The sequence below is a fragment of the Aulonocara sp. 'chitande type north' Nkhata Bay genome, linkage group LG3, assembly GCF_057382095.1.
Source record: "Aulonocara sp. 'chitande type north' Nkhata Bay isolate Kocher_YH1m ecotype deep benthic linkage group LG3, A_spYH_male_GT1.1, whole genome shotgun sequence".
Classification (NCBI taxonomy): domain Eukaryota; kingdom Metazoa; phylum Chordata; class Actinopteri; order Cichliformes; family Cichlidae; genus Aulonocara; species Aulonocara sp. 'chitande type north' Nkhata Bay.
In genome coordinates, this window is record NC_141346.1 from 48977667 (window position 1) to 48994034 (window position 16368).

The 16368-nt window shown below is 39.8% G+C and overlaps 2 protein-coding genes across 2 annotated transcripts; both read right to left on the bottom strand.

The window, feature by feature from the left end:
* Nucleotides 1–640: 640 nt before the first annotated feature.
* gpha2 (glycoprotein hormone subunit alpha 2) lies at nucleotides 641–4412 on the bottom strand. Its single transcript, XM_086287573.1, has 3 exons — nucleotides 4107–4412; nucleotides 839–1023; nucleotides 641–745 (listed from the first exon to the last, which is right to left on the bottom strand). Exons 1-3 carry the CDS (start codon nucleotides 4225–4227, stop codon nucleotides 641–643), a joined length of 411 nt encoding a protein of 136 aa, XP_086143699.1. The 5' UTR covers nucleotides 4228–4412.
* A 6451-nt stretch (nucleotides 4413–10863) lies between these two features.
* Nucleotides 10864–15395, bottom strand: LOC147335968 (glycoprotein hormone beta-5-like). The gene is made up of 3 exons (XM_086287574.1): nucleotides 15232–15395; nucleotides 14184–14385; nucleotides 10864–11472 (listed from the first exon to the last, which is right to left on the bottom strand). The coding sequence occupies exons 1-3, from the start codon at nucleotides 15393–15395 to the stop codon at nucleotides 11284–11286; spliced, it is 555 nt and encodes a 184-aa protein (XP_086143700.1). The 3' UTR covers nucleotides 10864–11283.
* Between the last annotated feature and the right edge of the window lie 973 nt (nucleotides 15396–16368).

The following is a 16368-nucleotide window of genomic DNA, read 5'->3' on the forward strand; positions in this document are numbered from 1 at the left end:
TAGCCAGAGAATTTACTGTCTACAATTTCAGGGTGTCGTGGTCATTAGTACGTTTAGTACTGCCGGGAGCTTTTCTATTTTGGATCTCTTGTTATTTCATTTCCTGTTATGCTCATTTTCGATCTTGGACTTTACTAGAGTAGCTTTGCATGAATCACATATCAGATTAATCTTTAATTATCTAATACTGAGCCTTGGTGCAGCCCCTCAGCTCTTCTGCTGTCAGAAATAAGTCGTTTTAGCTCCTCCCCCTCACCTCAGGCTCACTTTGTTCTGATTGGCTGTCTGTCTTAAACAAAAGATTTGAATTGTGTGCTATATATGTAAACTATATATATGTTTATAGCCAAAACTCTGTGCTTCTGATGACCATATTAAGGATGAGTTTAATTAATATGAGCGTCCACCACTAAAGCAAAGTATATATATTTCACAAAATTAAGGGAAAGCATAATAGGTCCACTTTAGTGAAGGAGGCCCTGCTATGAAAGTACCATATTACAATGTCAGTTAAAGTTAATTTTGTTCAAACAAGCCAAAATGGACAGAAAAAGAAAAGTTGTCAGTATTTTACTGCCTACACTGTAACCTGGTTTCTCATTGTGGTTAACATTAGTATGCAGTATAATATCATTGTGTATCAATAGCGTGATTTGCGGCACATGTCACAGCGACACGCCTTCGCTGTCAGGATCTCTATTTCGTCATGGTGACGACCCTGCGGGCAGTCCAGGCGAACTTTGACCTAAGTGAAGAGAAGCCAAAGAAAATGAACAACAGTAAAAATGAAGCAGTAGTTGCTCCTATAATTGTTTCCTCAACATCTCCCACCTCTTACCTTGGCGTCCTTGCTAATGGTGCAGCATCGTGAAGTGGAAGTGATGTTGTGGGTGAAGTTGGAGGCCATCAGTACTGAGTATCTGGATGGAAAGGCACTGGACTCACAGTAGCCCACGCAGGCGTAGACCAGATGGGTGCCTTTACATGTGCCGCGACGGTCACTGCGGATGGTCACGTTGAAGGCTGGAGGAGGGGGAAAAGTACAGGTTTGCAGATCCATGCAGGAATTTAAGACTAACCAATAGCTCACTCCCAAAGAATCATGGTCTTTGATATGCATTCCCACTAAGTCCAAGAGTGCTTAGTTATGTCCCACTGTCATACAATGAAATGCATAAGAGTTCTCAATGTGTACATTTTCTCACCACTAGATATCAGTAGATTGCAGATTCCAATCAACTGAGTTCTGTTTTCTTACCTCTCCCAATTCAAGGCAAGGCAAGGCAAGTTTATTTGTATAGCACAATTCAACAACAAGGTGATTCAAAGTGCTTTACAGAGACATTAGAAACAAGAACAAATAAAAAGCATGATTTAAAATTGAATAAAACAAGCAAATAAACTAACTAACTAATTAACAAACAAACAAACAAACAAACAAACAACAGTATATAAAAGCAAAACAGATAAAATCAGAACAGTAGATAAAATCAGTAGTTAAATGTAAGTTTTGAAATTTAAGCTTAAAGTGTGGATTTGGTGCTTTATTCAAATGCAGCTGAGAACAGGTGAGTCTTCAACCTGGATTTAAATAAACTGAGTGTTTCAGCTGATCTGAGGCTTTCTGGGAGTTTGTTCCAGATATAAGGAGCATAAAAGCTGAATGCAGCTTCTCCGTGTCTGGTTCTGACTCTGGGAACTGATAAAAGACCGGATCCAGATGACCTGAGGGATCTGGATGGTTCATACTGGGTCAGGAGGTCATTGATGTATTTTGGTCCTAAACCATTCAGAGCTTTATAGGCCAGCATCAGAACTTTAAAGTCTATGCTCTGACGGACAGGCAGCCAGTGTAAGGACCTCAGAGCTGGACTGATGTGGTCCACTTTTTTGGTCTTAGTGAGGACTCGAGCAGCAGAGTTCTGAATGAGCTGTAGTTGTCTGACTGATTTTTTAGGTAGACCTGTAAAGATGCTGTTACAGTAATCAAGCCTACTAAAGATGAATGCATGGACTAGTTTTTCCAGGTCCTGTTGAGACATCAGATCTTTTATCCTTGATATATTCTTGAGGTGATAGTAAGCTGACTTTGTTATTGTCTTAATGTGTTTTTCTAAGTTTAGGTCTGCATCCATCACTACACCCAAATTTCTCGCCTGGTTTGTGGTTTTTAGATGTATAGATTGAAGTTCTCTGGTGACCTGTAATCGTTTTTCTTTGGCGCCAAAGACTATTACCTCAGTTTTGTTTTTGTTTAGCTGGAGAAAATTGTGGCACAACCAGTCATTGATTTCCTCAATGCATTTACCAAGAGCCTGTACAGGGCCTCGGTCTCCTGGTGACATTGTGATATATATTTGTGTGTCATCTGCATAGCTGTGATAGTTTATTTTGTTGTTGTTTATAATCTGTGCCAGTGGGAGCATGTAGATGTTAAACAGAAGGGGTCCCAAGATGGAACCTTGGGGAACTCCACATGTGATACTTGTCTGCTCAGATTCAAGTGCATAGTCCTTGCTACGGTGGCTGCTGTAGGACAAACGGCCAAAAAAACATTCAATTTAGACTGAGCTGATCCGTTTGGACTGAATCCATCCGGGAGTTTTTCCCTATCTGTGGAAGGCTGCCATTTCCACATTTCACCTCACCTGCCAATGCCATGTGAAAAGTGTCCAACTTTATTTACACTGGGAGACGGTATAAAATTTGTGAACAAAAATTTGTGAAAATCATCCCATACAAATCATCATTCTTGCTTCTGAAGAATATTACTGTGGTGATTTGTGAGGATATGCTAAACTTTGCCACCCTTAACTACTGTACTGTCTATTAGCTATTGTTAGCCTCTATCAGCTACTATTTGCTGACAATAATAAAACTTTCTTTGAAGTGACACTGGTGCACTTTGGCGCTTAGTGAATTAGCACTAATATGTTGTGAGAATGTAATGGACACTCAAGCTTAGCATTAGCTGGCGTAATGCTTTGGTGTACTGCAAATGTGGTGGGTCTCTGGCTACATGGTGGAGCACGGTGGTTTCCACCAACTTCAGACCAGTTCCTATGTATTTTTAATGCATGAATTATAAGTTTATGAGAAGGCAGCATTGGGCTGTTCCCAAGTAACCTTAGGTAAATACTGAACCCTAAGTTGCTCCCCAGTGCGTCCATCAGTGTGGGAATGTTAGACAGAAAGCACTTAGGTAGAAAAGGTATAGAAAACAAGTGCATATATGAATGAATGAATAAATGAGACATGTTGTATAAAGCATTTTGAGTGCAGTTAATAGAAGAGCACTATATAAGAACTAGTCCATTTACCTTTTATTACATACACCCCCCCCCCCCAAAAAAAAAAATGCTGAGTGTACTTTTTAAGTCCACAATGAAAATGTCAAAATGATATTTTGACCTGGGACAGCCTGGCGTCCTGTAGAGTGTACCCAGCTCATGCTATGGCAGCTGGGATAAACTCCAGAACCCCGCGGGGCCGCTGAATTGGATAAGTGGAAGAAAGTGGATGTATGATACTTTGACAAGTACATACAAATTGATTGTGGGACTATTGTTTCTCGGTCATGTTTATAAATGCAAAAGCCTATAAGTCAGTTTAAATCAGACCTCAGTCTCTGAGGTTATTCATCCATGAAAAAGTAAAATACGTTAAAATAAAAAAGATCCAAACCACAATTATGAAAAGTATGGTTTGGCACTGTCAGGATAATGCTGCTAGAATAGGACATAATTTAAGTCTGTGAGGATTTAATGCTAAAAGCTAACTTTGAACAAAAAAGTATATCTAAGTGGACACTGCAGCAACACCGAACTGTTTCCATTCTGGTTGGTGAACCTATATTTGAAGAAAAACACCCAAAATTTGGTTCCTGTTTGGTTTACAGTTTGGAAAGGGGCTACAGTGTCTGCTGAGAAACAGCCCACACTGGAAGAGGTTTGGGAATTGAATATCGCATAAAACTGTGCAGCCAAAGGTGGGGTAATTTCCGTAGTATGAGCATACTGAATCCGCGAATCATCTGTGAATTTCTTCTGGTTACCTCTTCCACAAACTTTAGACCTGGAAACTGAACTATACAGTTCAAAACTTACGGTAAAGGTGACAGCCTGGGGTGAGGACATCGGAGCTCCAACCAATAGAAGAGGAGAGCAGCAGGAGTGAGATCACTGGTAGGGCCAGCAGGCAGAGATGTGAGGTCATGCACAGCGACATCTGAATGGTTCAAACAGAGGGATACGTTAAATGTTGCTACAAGAACCCAGGAAAGAGAAAAAGTGTTTTGTCCCCAGCTTTTAAGGAAATCATGCAAAATGCACAGGGCCAGTGGTTTCCGATCCTTGGCGCAATAAATCAGAGCAGCCTCAGGACGGCTCAGAATGATTATTGCTGCACAAAAGAGTTTTTCAGCTTTGTCTTATTTTATTGCCTGGTTTCCTGTAAAATCTTGGAGAGTTTAACCTCTTTAAGCCGAGCAGGCATTGTTTGGTTTTGAAGAACATGCCAAAAAAAAAGTTGGAGCCAGTCATTACGTCACTTAAATCAGATTTGCATTTGGTCTTCTGGGCCATGAAGAAGCCACGATGCCTTTTTTAAAATCTTCTCAGGATGAACTTTCCCCTCAAATGAATGGCCTCCTGAGAGCCTCCTGCTCTTTCTGCCAAGGTGGTTTCCCATCCTGCATGTCTGCCTGTGTGTCACTCGGTTGAGTAACGGCTGATGTGAATAAAGACAACACTGTCTCTATCTTTACAGTCTGCTTCATTTAACAGGTACCCGCTGACGCACGCACGCACTCCGTTTAAGTTCACAGAACGTACACAGCCACAAATATATATGTCAAGCGCACACGCAGACGAACACAAGTCGCGATCGATGAGCCTGAACATCGTAGGTTTGACGTACCCACCAACTTCACCCACACGTGTGCAAACAATAAAGTCACGCTGCTGACCCCTGCCTCTAAATTTGCAGCTCTTTCCAGCTCTACTTCTGAGAAATCACGACTGTGGCATTGGCAGAAAGGCTTGGGGGATGCCATTAACACTGCCTGTGCAACCAAATCAACAGTCAAGCCGCTTACATATGACTGCATGACAGTAGAAATTTCCCCCCTTTGGGAAAAGTTTTAGGCTTCTCTGAAAATAAAAAAGTAAAAGATAAATATTTAGCTTTAACTTAACCTGTTTCCTTAACCCTAAAGCTCTTCCCGTGAATATGATACACTAAAATAAATACATATTAGTGTGTTATATATGTTTGTTTGTTTTCATGTTACGGACTCCAAAAAACCATTGTGTAAATGATATTCACTTTGCTTAGTTTTGCAAAGATAATTTTGAAAACAAAGGGATACAATTGTAGTCATGACTTTCAAAATAAAACCCCTGCAAAACTCTTTTCTACAAACTGCATCATTTGGATGTATTTTTGAGAAATGCAAATGAATAAAAAATAGCATTTTTTCATATTTATGGATACTTGATATGACGCAAGACGTGCTTTTACCGTGATATGTTTCTTATTATATAATACATGAAAAATCCTCCCACGGCAGGATGTTAGGAAGCGAGAAAAAAGATGAAAGCGCTTCCTTAAAATTTAGTAATGTCAATATAATCTAGTTTGTAGGAAATTAAGAAAGAAAAAAGCACCATTTGATTTAAATTTCTAAGTGCATTAAAGTTTAGATCTGGTGTAAAAAACAAACTAAACAAAAAGGAGAAGGCTCTTACCTGGAGATGCAGAGCTGAGAGTTCTCAAGTGCAGGGGTGTGTCGTCTGACAGGTGTCTGTGAGAGAGTGCTTGTTCTGAGCCTCATGCAGGGATATAAGTAACACAGGTAAGAACGAAGGCACTTTTAGCTCTGGACACGCCCACAATTAGAGAGCTGAGTGTGTCTGAAGCTTTTTTCTTTTCCTCTGCTCCCGTTTCCTCCTCCTCTGTGGCTGCTCTTTCTACCTGCGCGACAAAACTTGTGGTACTGAATTCTCTCTATATTCTAAAATCGAGGTGAACCGTTTTTTCCTGAATGACTTCTTCTTGGAGCGTGTTACCATCCCTTCACCACTCCCTCCCCCTTTGTCTCAGGCTCCCCAGTTTTTAACCTTTTTAAGGGGACCGCTGCTGTGACACAGAGGAAAACTAGATAGGTTTTCCATCAAGCTCACAGCTTTGCCCCACATGCATGCACGGAGACACACACACAAATCACACAGGAAATAATAATGTTGTAGGCCTCGGTTGCCAGTTGATACACAGCACGAGTGAACTGAAAGGCGGACCTCACACAAGCCCATACAGAGTCGGGCTGGCTTTTCCATTTGTGGCTGCCGGAGGAAGGACGGGGTCAGGTCCGAAGATTTTGTGGGTTTGGGTCAACTGTGTGTGTATGTGTTAGTAAGAGAGAGAGACACATGGTAGGTATATTGTATATTGTGGGGAACAGCTGGCTCTGCTTCTCTTCTTCCTCATCATGAACAGAGAGAGTCAGCTTAGCAACCACCCTCATCCAAACTCCAGCAGGTAAAGACATTCTTTTAATAGACTCCCACATTATTAGTTGGATTTTTAACAGCAGCTTCAGCAACATGTCGCTAATGTCCCAAACTGCCAGATCAGACCGCTGATGGCTGTGTAAATCTTTAAAAAGGTTCCCGAGGGATACTTTAATGTCTTTGGTTTTTCATTGAGTTTTATTTAATGCTGTGAGAAAGAATCTGGGACCCGAGTAGACCACTGATGTTAGGCTATACAACTGTGGACCTTTTAAAGCCATCTATGCCCCTGACAGAACTGGATACTGTGCCAGTAGAGACGATTTTAAGAAGTCAATAAAGTCAATAAAACTTAACTTTGGTTTGGGTTCTTTGAACAGATGTTTCTGAGTGAAACTGTCACTCGAGATCAAAAGATGTCAGAAGGTGAAACTCTGCAAGCAATTTCTGAAGGTAACAACAGTGAGTAAGACAGGAGGGCTGCTCTGTGCTCTTATCAAAACTTTGCTTTCTATACGTGCCTTCAAAGATTCTGCTCTGTGATTTACTTATAGATAAATGTGGAGAGAAAATGCAAAAATACCAAGTCCCATGAGTCTTATCAAAAGATTTAGACCATCAGCCATAAAAACACTAATACTTTAGAACTTTAAATTGGTTTAAAACAAATTACTAAATTACTAAAGTCACATTTTTATATTTAGTCCACATGCTGGACTTCTTTGGGAAATTAATGAAACATTAGATTTAACCAGTAAATCTGATTTTCCTGTTCAGTAAAGCCATCATTTTAAAGACTGTAATCATTTTTGGCGTCTTAATAAACTACTTTTTGTAAAAGCACAGATTTTAAAATTCACTGATAATAGCAATTATTATATTTTAGCATTAAAAATATGATTCTGATTAAACATTTTTTTTAATTAAAACAAAATGTTTACTGTAAGTTAATTAGTGGAATTGTTTTATTTTACTTTACAATAGCAAATGATAATAATTTATACACCACAATAAAAAAATGGCTTTAGAAAAGAATCGGCTGATTTGCACTGTAAGGAATCAATAAATAAAAATATACATAGATTAGAAACATTTTTAAAATTTCAAGCCTGTTGCTTGTAGGCAAAAGTTAGAAAGCTGGGCTTTTCTTCCTTGCAGCTTCTGCTCCCTGGCTTTTCAAGACACCTACAGTGTCTCACTGTGAACAACACTGAAAACAACATTGCAAAATATATCAATACATCATTAGAAAATTAGAAATATAAAATAGTAATGACGCTGTCCGGGATGGAGAGATATTCTGTAACTATAACTGTAACAATATTAATGACATGTGCATTATTGACAAGACATACATGAATTTCACTTTTATCATGACTTTGAGTTTGTAGCTAAAACATGGTAACGTTTCTCACTACCAGGACACTCTGAACACTTTATTTGAATGACATAAGCGGTTATATCTCCATGGTACTGCAAAGCAGTTCAACCCCTGAGAACATTGGTGCTCCCAGTGTGTGCAGCCTCACACACTCTTCTCTCTCTCTCACACACACACACACCTTCTTAGGAAAACACAATTATCAATATGGCCCCTCTACCCCAAACATTCCCACTCCAGTTATGTCAATGGAAAATGGAATGTGTGACATCATCACCGTGAACCCCTCACCTATACACACACGGAGTCATAAAACTATTAGCCTGTTGACCCCAAGTGTCATGGACGGTCACAGTGTGTGTGTGTGTGTGTGTGTGTGTGTGTGTGTGTGTGTGTGTGTGTGTTTCCTCTTATTCCATGCCAACCAGAAACAAAAAGAAAGAGAGACAGAGAGAGGTTATAAATCTGAAAGGGCCACAGCACCTCATCAGGAGTCAATGAACTGAGTTGAAGCGTACACACGCACACACACACACATATTACTCCAGGGTGACTCAGCGGGGTGACTGATGTTTGTATCGCTCAGTGTCCCCGTCGCTTTCAGCTGCCATGGAAACCATGGCGTCTTGAATAACTATAATATCATTAATGTGTCCGCTTCCACTTCTGCCCTGTTATTTTAATCTCATTGTGTGCGTGTGTGTGTCTGAAGTGAGGGTAGGGATATTGTGTGCGACTGTTATTCTAAGCGGCGTACGTGTGTGTATCATCACGTCTGACGGGATATTGTGTGTGCTGTCAAAGTGTTGAAGTCGATGTGAGTTTGAGATAAATTACGTGTGTGTTATTTTGGGCGCAGAGACAATGCACGGAGAGGATTAGACAAAGTTTTCCTGTTTCTAAGATGATGTTTTAATCCTGCCGACCCATTTACTTCCACTGATAATGCAAACAACCTTAGACACACCACACACAGACCCACAGACGCACAAATTAACAAGCATACAGTCTTTTACTTTTTCTGTATCTTTATAGTTCCAACAAGTGACACAAATCAGCTGTACATAACTACTTTGTGTGCATCTGAAATAGCATCGTATATCTCAGACTGCACACACAAGCTCACAGAAACACAGACACACACATAGAACACTTAACTAATTTAGACTGACAGGAGGAAAGTGGAGTTTCCACAAAGTGAGCTCAAGGTGTACCATTCTGAGGACACGTGCACACACACACACACACACACACGGAGGAGTGGAAATATAAAAAGGCCAGCATTGTCTACAAAAAGCAGAGCAAAAGCCTGTGGAATGTGTTCCTGTGAACTCATCTGACAGTCAGCGTGCTGAGGAGCATCAGGATGTCACTTACTGGATTAAACTGTGCCTGCATCCATTTAAACAGTGTGAGATTTATTTGAAGATGCCTGACATGTGAAGCTGCTCACACTTATTTCCATTTCACTTACAGCACACTGTTTAACCACTTGATCTCTCACTGTTGATACAGTGCTAAATCCTTTGTAATCTGTAGGTAAACCAGGAGGCAAACTGTGGGCATGTGTCAGAAACTGCAGTTCCCTTAACGGCCACTTGAGGCTGGCTGTAAAAGTGAAACAATAACCACAGACTGCTGAGTTGAAATGTTCGACTTTACAGCGTTCAAAAGCATGTTTACAGCCTGTTTTTCAGTCTCTATAGTTTCCCTCCTCATATCAACTCAACTTGGTTCATGCACTCGGACATTGTGAAGGCTTGGAGTGGAGTGAGGGGATTGCTTGATTACTAAGGAGCCATGACTGTTTTGGGTTGGGTGGGTTTCACCTCCAGTAATTGAAGGTACTGAACTGGAACTCGTAACTGTGTTTGTGCTGCTGGTGCCTTCCTGCCTTGTTTTAATTGAAATATTTGACTAATAATCTGGCTTGCTATGAGGTGGAACCAGTCCAAGTAGAAGAAGAAGTAATTCTACCATTTTATTAGTCTGCGACTTAGCATGCATTTAGCACGTGCCTGTGGAATGTGCCAGTACAGATTACGAATGCAGCTTATAACTCTTCATTCGTATTATTGTAAGGTAAAGACATTACATTAGTACAGACAAAATCCCAGCAATCAAACGTCGCCCTACGAGCAAGCACTTGGTGACAGCGGGAAGGAAAAACTCCCTTTTAACAGGAAGGAGCAGAACCGGGATCAGGGAGAGGCGACCATCTGCCGAGACTGGTTGGAGATGAAGGGAGGAAGACGGGACAAAAGAAACTGTGGAAGAAATTACACGTGGAGTTGTGTATAACCACACAGAGAGCGAATAAAGGTGAGTGAAGAAGAAACAGTGCGTCATGGTAAGCAAAGTGCTTCACACACTGATGGGTAGAAAGCCTTTGACCAGCCTGCCTTTGGAATTAATGCAAATCTGCCCACATCTGGAGCGTTACTCAGTAAATACATTGTAATTGTTACCATTTCCTTTCATGTGCACTGCTGTCATGTCTCTGATGGCAGACAAGCAGATGCCATGTCCAGTAATCTGAGAGTTTGAAAAGAAGGCAAATGGACCTCTTTAGGTTTCTGAAGATGTTTTGCGTCTCCTGTAACGAGGGCTGTTTCCTTTGGTGCCGGTTTTGAGGGTCCCGCGGAGGTTTCACCTGCTAACCCCAGTGATGGTAATAATGACCCATCCATTTCTTTAATGTGATGACTCATATGATCAATAGCGAGTTAACAGCCCTCACCTCCCTTGCATTAGCTTTCCCTTTTATTTTCACCCATGTCATCTTTAATGTGTTTGAAGCCTGTTTTATGGTACAGGTAACTGCGTCCCATAGTTTTTGTTTGCTTATAGTGTGTTTTCCTTAATGCCTTTAAGTATTACATGCTGACGAAGAGCTCTTGCAAACAGTGCACTGCATATTACCTGTTTTTTTTTCTTTTCAGACATTGATGTAAAAGTAGGAAAACTGCGGGCTGGAATTTTATTTTATTTTATTTGTGAGTATTCCCAAACATATTAGTTGTATCCAATTTCGGTATAACTTGGTACACAAGGACAGGAAAACTGTTACGTTACAAAATGCATTCAATGTTAATTTTTCTGCAGTCTATATAATGAGAAACCGAGTATCGTGAACATTATGAGTATGACATTACTTGTATTTTTTACAGCAGATGCAAAATAGATGCACATTATTGTTAGTTGACAAAGTCATGAAATATCCATCTTCCTGGACTTTTTTTGTTTTTCAGTTTAAACATCCTGCTGTTATATCTTTCTAAGTGCTATCACCACCAACTTAAAGTTTGAATCACATGTTTTTATCTTTTTTCAGTTCAGACTCCGCCATCACACTGTTGATGGAAGCGTTTAGGGAGAGGAGAGCCTTGTCTGTCAGAAGGTCTCACACTCTGTGTCCTGTGTGGAGCACACATCGCAGTGGCACTCCAGAGCCACGGGATAGTGGTAGAGAGGGGAGACGTCAGGCTGGCAGCCGGGCAGCCGGGCGGTCATGTGGCGACTGCGGTTGTACGTGCACACACGGTGGTGACGGTGGATGTAGGGGGGTTCTGGTACAGGTTTCTGCAGGGTTCACACACACACACACACACACACACACACACACACACACACACACACACACACACACACACACACAGGTGAATCACAGGTTGCGATTGGAGGAAACAAACTTCAATGACTCTCACATGAATTAAAAGCTTTTAAGAAGTTGAACTAAAAACAAAGAAACATAAATTTTGGTGGTTTTTTTGGTAGTTTAAAAACAAACTTCAAATTTTATGTAGTAATAGTTGACATAAAAAAACAGTCTGAAAAACACAGAGACTGCAAGTTGTTGTTGTCTAAAGTTACCCAGATGTACAGCATTAACATGTCAAGTTTTCAGAAGTACAGCGGAAGATTGGTATCCCCTGACTGGGATCTGAGCATTTCTTATAAAAAAAAAAGTTACCAGAAAGCTAACAAGACAATAACAGATCATCAGCTTTGTTATAGTTTGGTACAAGTCCTAGGACATGTAGGTGGGACGTTCAATCCAAATATCGATAGTTTGATACCAGTTTTGGTTAAAAGCACTTCTTCCCTGCACATCATACGCACTAGAGATGGCACGATACCACTTTTTTATGTCCGATACCGATATCATAAATTTGGATATCTGCCGATACCGATATGAATCCGATATAGTGTTTTTTAATCAACAAAACTGTTTTTTAAATATCTTGCTGCATTTTGTATAAGTTCATACTCAAGTTTAAAACAACAACTACACTAAAGCTATTCTGTTATACCTGTATGCAAAAAAAATATTTCATAGTTCAGCAATACTGATCAATCTAATAAACTTCAACCTACACCATCCTCCCTATTCTGGTATTTTAAAGAGTACTTAGCGTAAATATTAAGCAACCTAACTAATAGGGTTCCAACTCCCAGCAACAACAAAAATAAATAAATAAAAAATAGGGAACCACCCCTCACGCTCCACCTCATGATGCTTAATCGCCGTAATCAACCTTAATTTGATGCAGTGTGAAAAAAAATGCACAGAAATCAATTATTTTTCAAGAAATATTAAATAGATTCAACATCTTTCTTCAACAAAATTGCAGACTGCACAGATGATACCTTCCCAAAGGAAAAAGTACTATAGCTTACTAGGGTATATATATTAGACTTAATAGTCACTATATACAGTAATGGACTTCTATTCATTTTACATCAAATTAAAACTTTGGCTGTCAGATAATTATTTATTAAAAGCTAGACATTTTAAATGAGAATAAGAAAGAAAAGTATGTCTTTGTGCCCCCTTTTCCCTGTTAATGCCCTATCGGCCCCCCTGGCTAAACTTTGCTAGATCCGCCCCTGCACAGTTACCAGCGTCAGCTACGTAGAAAAAGATCCTGGAGTAGAAAGTAATATTAAATACATTCTAACAACAGCTTATCAAGCTTAAACGTGCTGCTGTTGTTCAGCCGCTGGTTTCCTCTTTCTGGTGCAAAGTGGGCCAAAAACAAACAAGAGAGACGGACTCGCGACAGAAAAGCTGATCAGCTGATCATTAAGCAGTTTCATGATTGAAGTAGCAGCAGGCGAGGCAGTCGCTCCATATATCGTTTGTTAAGCTTAACGCAGGAATGCTTTACAAACATTCAGAGATGGACTTACACACTTGCTTTACTTCTCTCGGGGATAACTTTGTCGGAGATGAAATGCCGGGTTGCTAGCGAAGCTCCAAATGCTATCCAGACCACCGACAGGTCCCGCATGCCACAGCCGCTCTATCACGTGACGCATACTGCTCCGACGTGCTAACGTTCTGAGGTGAGTTACGGCGTGTTGCAAGTTTTGTGAGGTGCTTTCGTGATATTTAATGGATCGGATTACATTTTTTATTTTTCTCCGATATCCGATCCAGTAATTTAGGTCAGTATCGGACCGATACCGATATGTAATATCGGATCGGTCCATCTCTAATACGCACCACACTCGCTCGTATATCCCCCATGTTTCGATTATTGTATCGTCTGAGTCGTCTATGTCCTTGTCCTGGATATGTCTCTTCTAAGATGTTTTCCTGTTTTGTTTGCAAATGAAGTTGTTGTTTTTTAAAAGATTGTTTCTAGCACAATGTCTCTATCTGCTACCTTCAGTATATAGCCAACGGTATTATGTGAAATCTTATTTACTTATTTTGTTTATGGAAGTAAAGTAATATACCTCAAATATGCACTATGAAAAATGCAGGTGTAAATGTCTTTACACCTGCAGTGAAATTGGACCCCCCCGACCATACATACATAGCAAAGACATGACGTGGGGAAACAGGTCGGAGAGCCTATATCACATATCGCATTAAAACAACAGAAAATAACCCAAAGTCCTTTAGAGACAGGTGTATTTACATTCCATGTCTTCAAAAAACCCAGTTTCAAAATACATAAAAAGCTGAAAGGTGTGTCATTACTGTGTAAAATGAAAATCACAGTGATTAGGCAGTCATTAAAAAGTGTTCATGATTCATCTCATAAATTAAAACACACTGCTCTCTCCTAAGTATCAGTATCGCTATCGGCCCCGTAATTAGTTAGTGTCGGATCAATACCAAAATTTGTAGTATCGACATCTTATTAGTGCACTAATAGGAGATGACTCTTTTATTGGATGTTTCAGTATCCCAGCATTAAAGACACAAACTCCTGTGTAGGTTACAAGTAGCTGATGTGACATTTATTTTCTCTGTGTGTGTGTGTGAGAGAGAGAGCTACCTCCCACGTGTGACAGCGCCCCCAGCAGGCCTCTGTGGTGATGCGCAGCCCCTTGCAGCCAGGCTTGTGGGCCACAAAGGAGAACTCCCGCACTGCGCATCCACGGAAACCCTGGAGTACTGTTGTCACGTTGACACACAGCACGGCTGCCCCGGCAACCAGCAGGAGGAAGAAGGAGAAGGCGATACGGTGGAGGTGCATGCTGGGTATAATGGAACAAATAATAAATAAAGAGGGTTAAGTTCAGCAGCTTTGTGGAGTAAATCATATTATTATTTCACTCAATCATCAGGAACACATGATGTGCTGTGATACATGGAAAGATGCTATCATTGATATTGAAGAAAAAAATATTAAATGGAGAAATATTATCACTAATTACTTAAAGAATATACCTATACAGTGTATATCTCTTCTTGTATATTGAAAACAAGTGATAGTAGCCAGTAAAGGTGATGAATTGTCAATATTTTACATGAGAACAGAAGTTGATCTACAGCAGTGTGGCAATGAGCATGACTCACAACTCCCTCTAGTGTCTACTCTGGCTACTGCAGCCAGCAACGCCACTAAAAAGTTGGACACAAAAACATTTCTTAGTGTTGAGTACAAACATCTTTGCAGATGGGAAACCTGACACTGGTGTTTACGTGCATAAAACCTCATCTTCGTCTTCTCTTGTAGGAAACACAATAAACATTTGTGTCTTTTCAAAGGTCTTTAATGCTACAGGAGACGTTTACTCAAAAACTGAACGTTTTCAAGCAACCCACCTGAAGTTTACTGAAACAGCTGGATTTAACTCAATGTAGCCAGACTGTTAACTGTTTCACTGGTTTCTTTTAAGAATACATACAACCCCATTAAGTTAGCAGAAAATTAAATTCTTTCAGAAGCTCTGAGACCACGGTCACTGGACTCACTCTGTAATGACTCAATAAAGACTGCAAAAGCATCTGAACAAAACCATGCACATCAAGCTCAATTTGTTATTGTCGCATACCCATCCTACCTTATTTTAAAAATGTTTCAGAAGACGATCTCTCACCTTTTCAGCTGAAGATCTTTCAGAGGGTTTGAGCTGCAGGACTCGGGTCTCTCTCTGTCCGGACAATCCAGTGAATGGAACCAATCTGTCCTTGTTATTGTTTTTAGAAGGCCAATAGGGCGGACGGACACTCTGACATCATAGCAATTACAATAAAATACCATTAGAGACCCCAAGCCAGAAATAATGGAGACTCCCTGGAAAATAATGATGCTTGTCTGTATTTTCTTAACCTCATCCTGTATTGTATCTCTCTCTCTCTCTCTCTCTCTGTGTGTGTGTGTGTGTGTGTGTGTGTGCAGTTTCATGTGGGGAGTTGCAGTACTGAACTGTACACCAGAGTTACAGAATGGATAGACTATATATATATATATATAGTCTATATATATATATATAGTCTATATATATATATATAGTCTATATATATATATATATATATATATATATATATATATATATATATATATATATAGACTATATATATATATATATATATATATATATATATATATATATATATATATATATATATATAATGCACAAGTCAAACCGCTGACATCAGCAGTGTTTGCAATCTTCATTTATATGATCTTAATGCATCAGAATACAGATTAACTGTGTCCTCAGCTACAGAACTGTTTAAACTGTACCCATTCTAGTGCTGTCACCATCGGGGATGCTCTTTTGCACTCACACACTGGCACTGCCAAGTTGAAAATCTAAAAACCAGAGTCACAATTATAGTCAGTTTGTTAAAATACCCCTGTGCGCTAGCAGATACAAGTAAACAAAATCGGAACTAAAAATCAGGATCTCTGAGCACAAAAGCAAGACAAGAAGTGCTGAAAGATTCCCAATGGCTAAGCATCATAATCCAGCTGGCAATCTTGCAAATTCTCTTAAATTCCAAAATATAGAAATAATACTTCTTCCTAAAAGAGGCGGTGCCTGAGAAAGATTATTGCTACAAAGATAATCATACTGGATTCATGCCCTTCACACAGAAACGCTTGGATAAAAAAAATATTGTCATATTATAGAATGTTTATATTTTACTGTCTGATAACTTTAGTGCAAATATGTCTGTGAAGGTTCTCAGTCATCCAGGTCATCATTGTCATGTATTGATATGTTCTC

Excerpts from the sequence above, each read along its gene's own strand:
- LOC147335968 (XM_086287574.1), bottom strand. The coding sequence starts at position 15,395 with ATGGTATTTTATTGTAATTGCTATGATGTCAGAGTGTCCGTCCGCCCT. Across the intron at positions 14,386-15,231 it reads AAAGATCTTCAGCTGAAAAG|CATGCACCTCCACCGTATCG; the intron begins GTGAGAGATCGT and ends CATTATACCCAG. Across the intron at positions 11,473-14,183 it reads GGCGCTGTCACACGTGGGAG|AAACCTGTACCAGAACCCCC; the intron begins GTAGCTCTCTCT and ends TGAACCCTGCAG.
- gpha2 (XM_086287573.1), bottom strand. The coding sequence starts at position 4,227 with ATGTCGCTGTGCATGACCTCACATCTCTGCCTGCTGGCCCTACCAGTG. Across the intron at positions 1,024-4,106 it reads CCCAGGCTGTCACCTTTACC|CCTTCAACGTGACCATCCGC; the intron begins GTAAGTTTTGAA and ends CCCCTCCTCCAG. Across the intron at positions 746-838 it reads CCATTAGCAAGGACGCCAAG|GTCAAAGTTCGCCTGGACTG; the intron begins GTAAGAGGTGGG and ends CTCTTCACTTAG.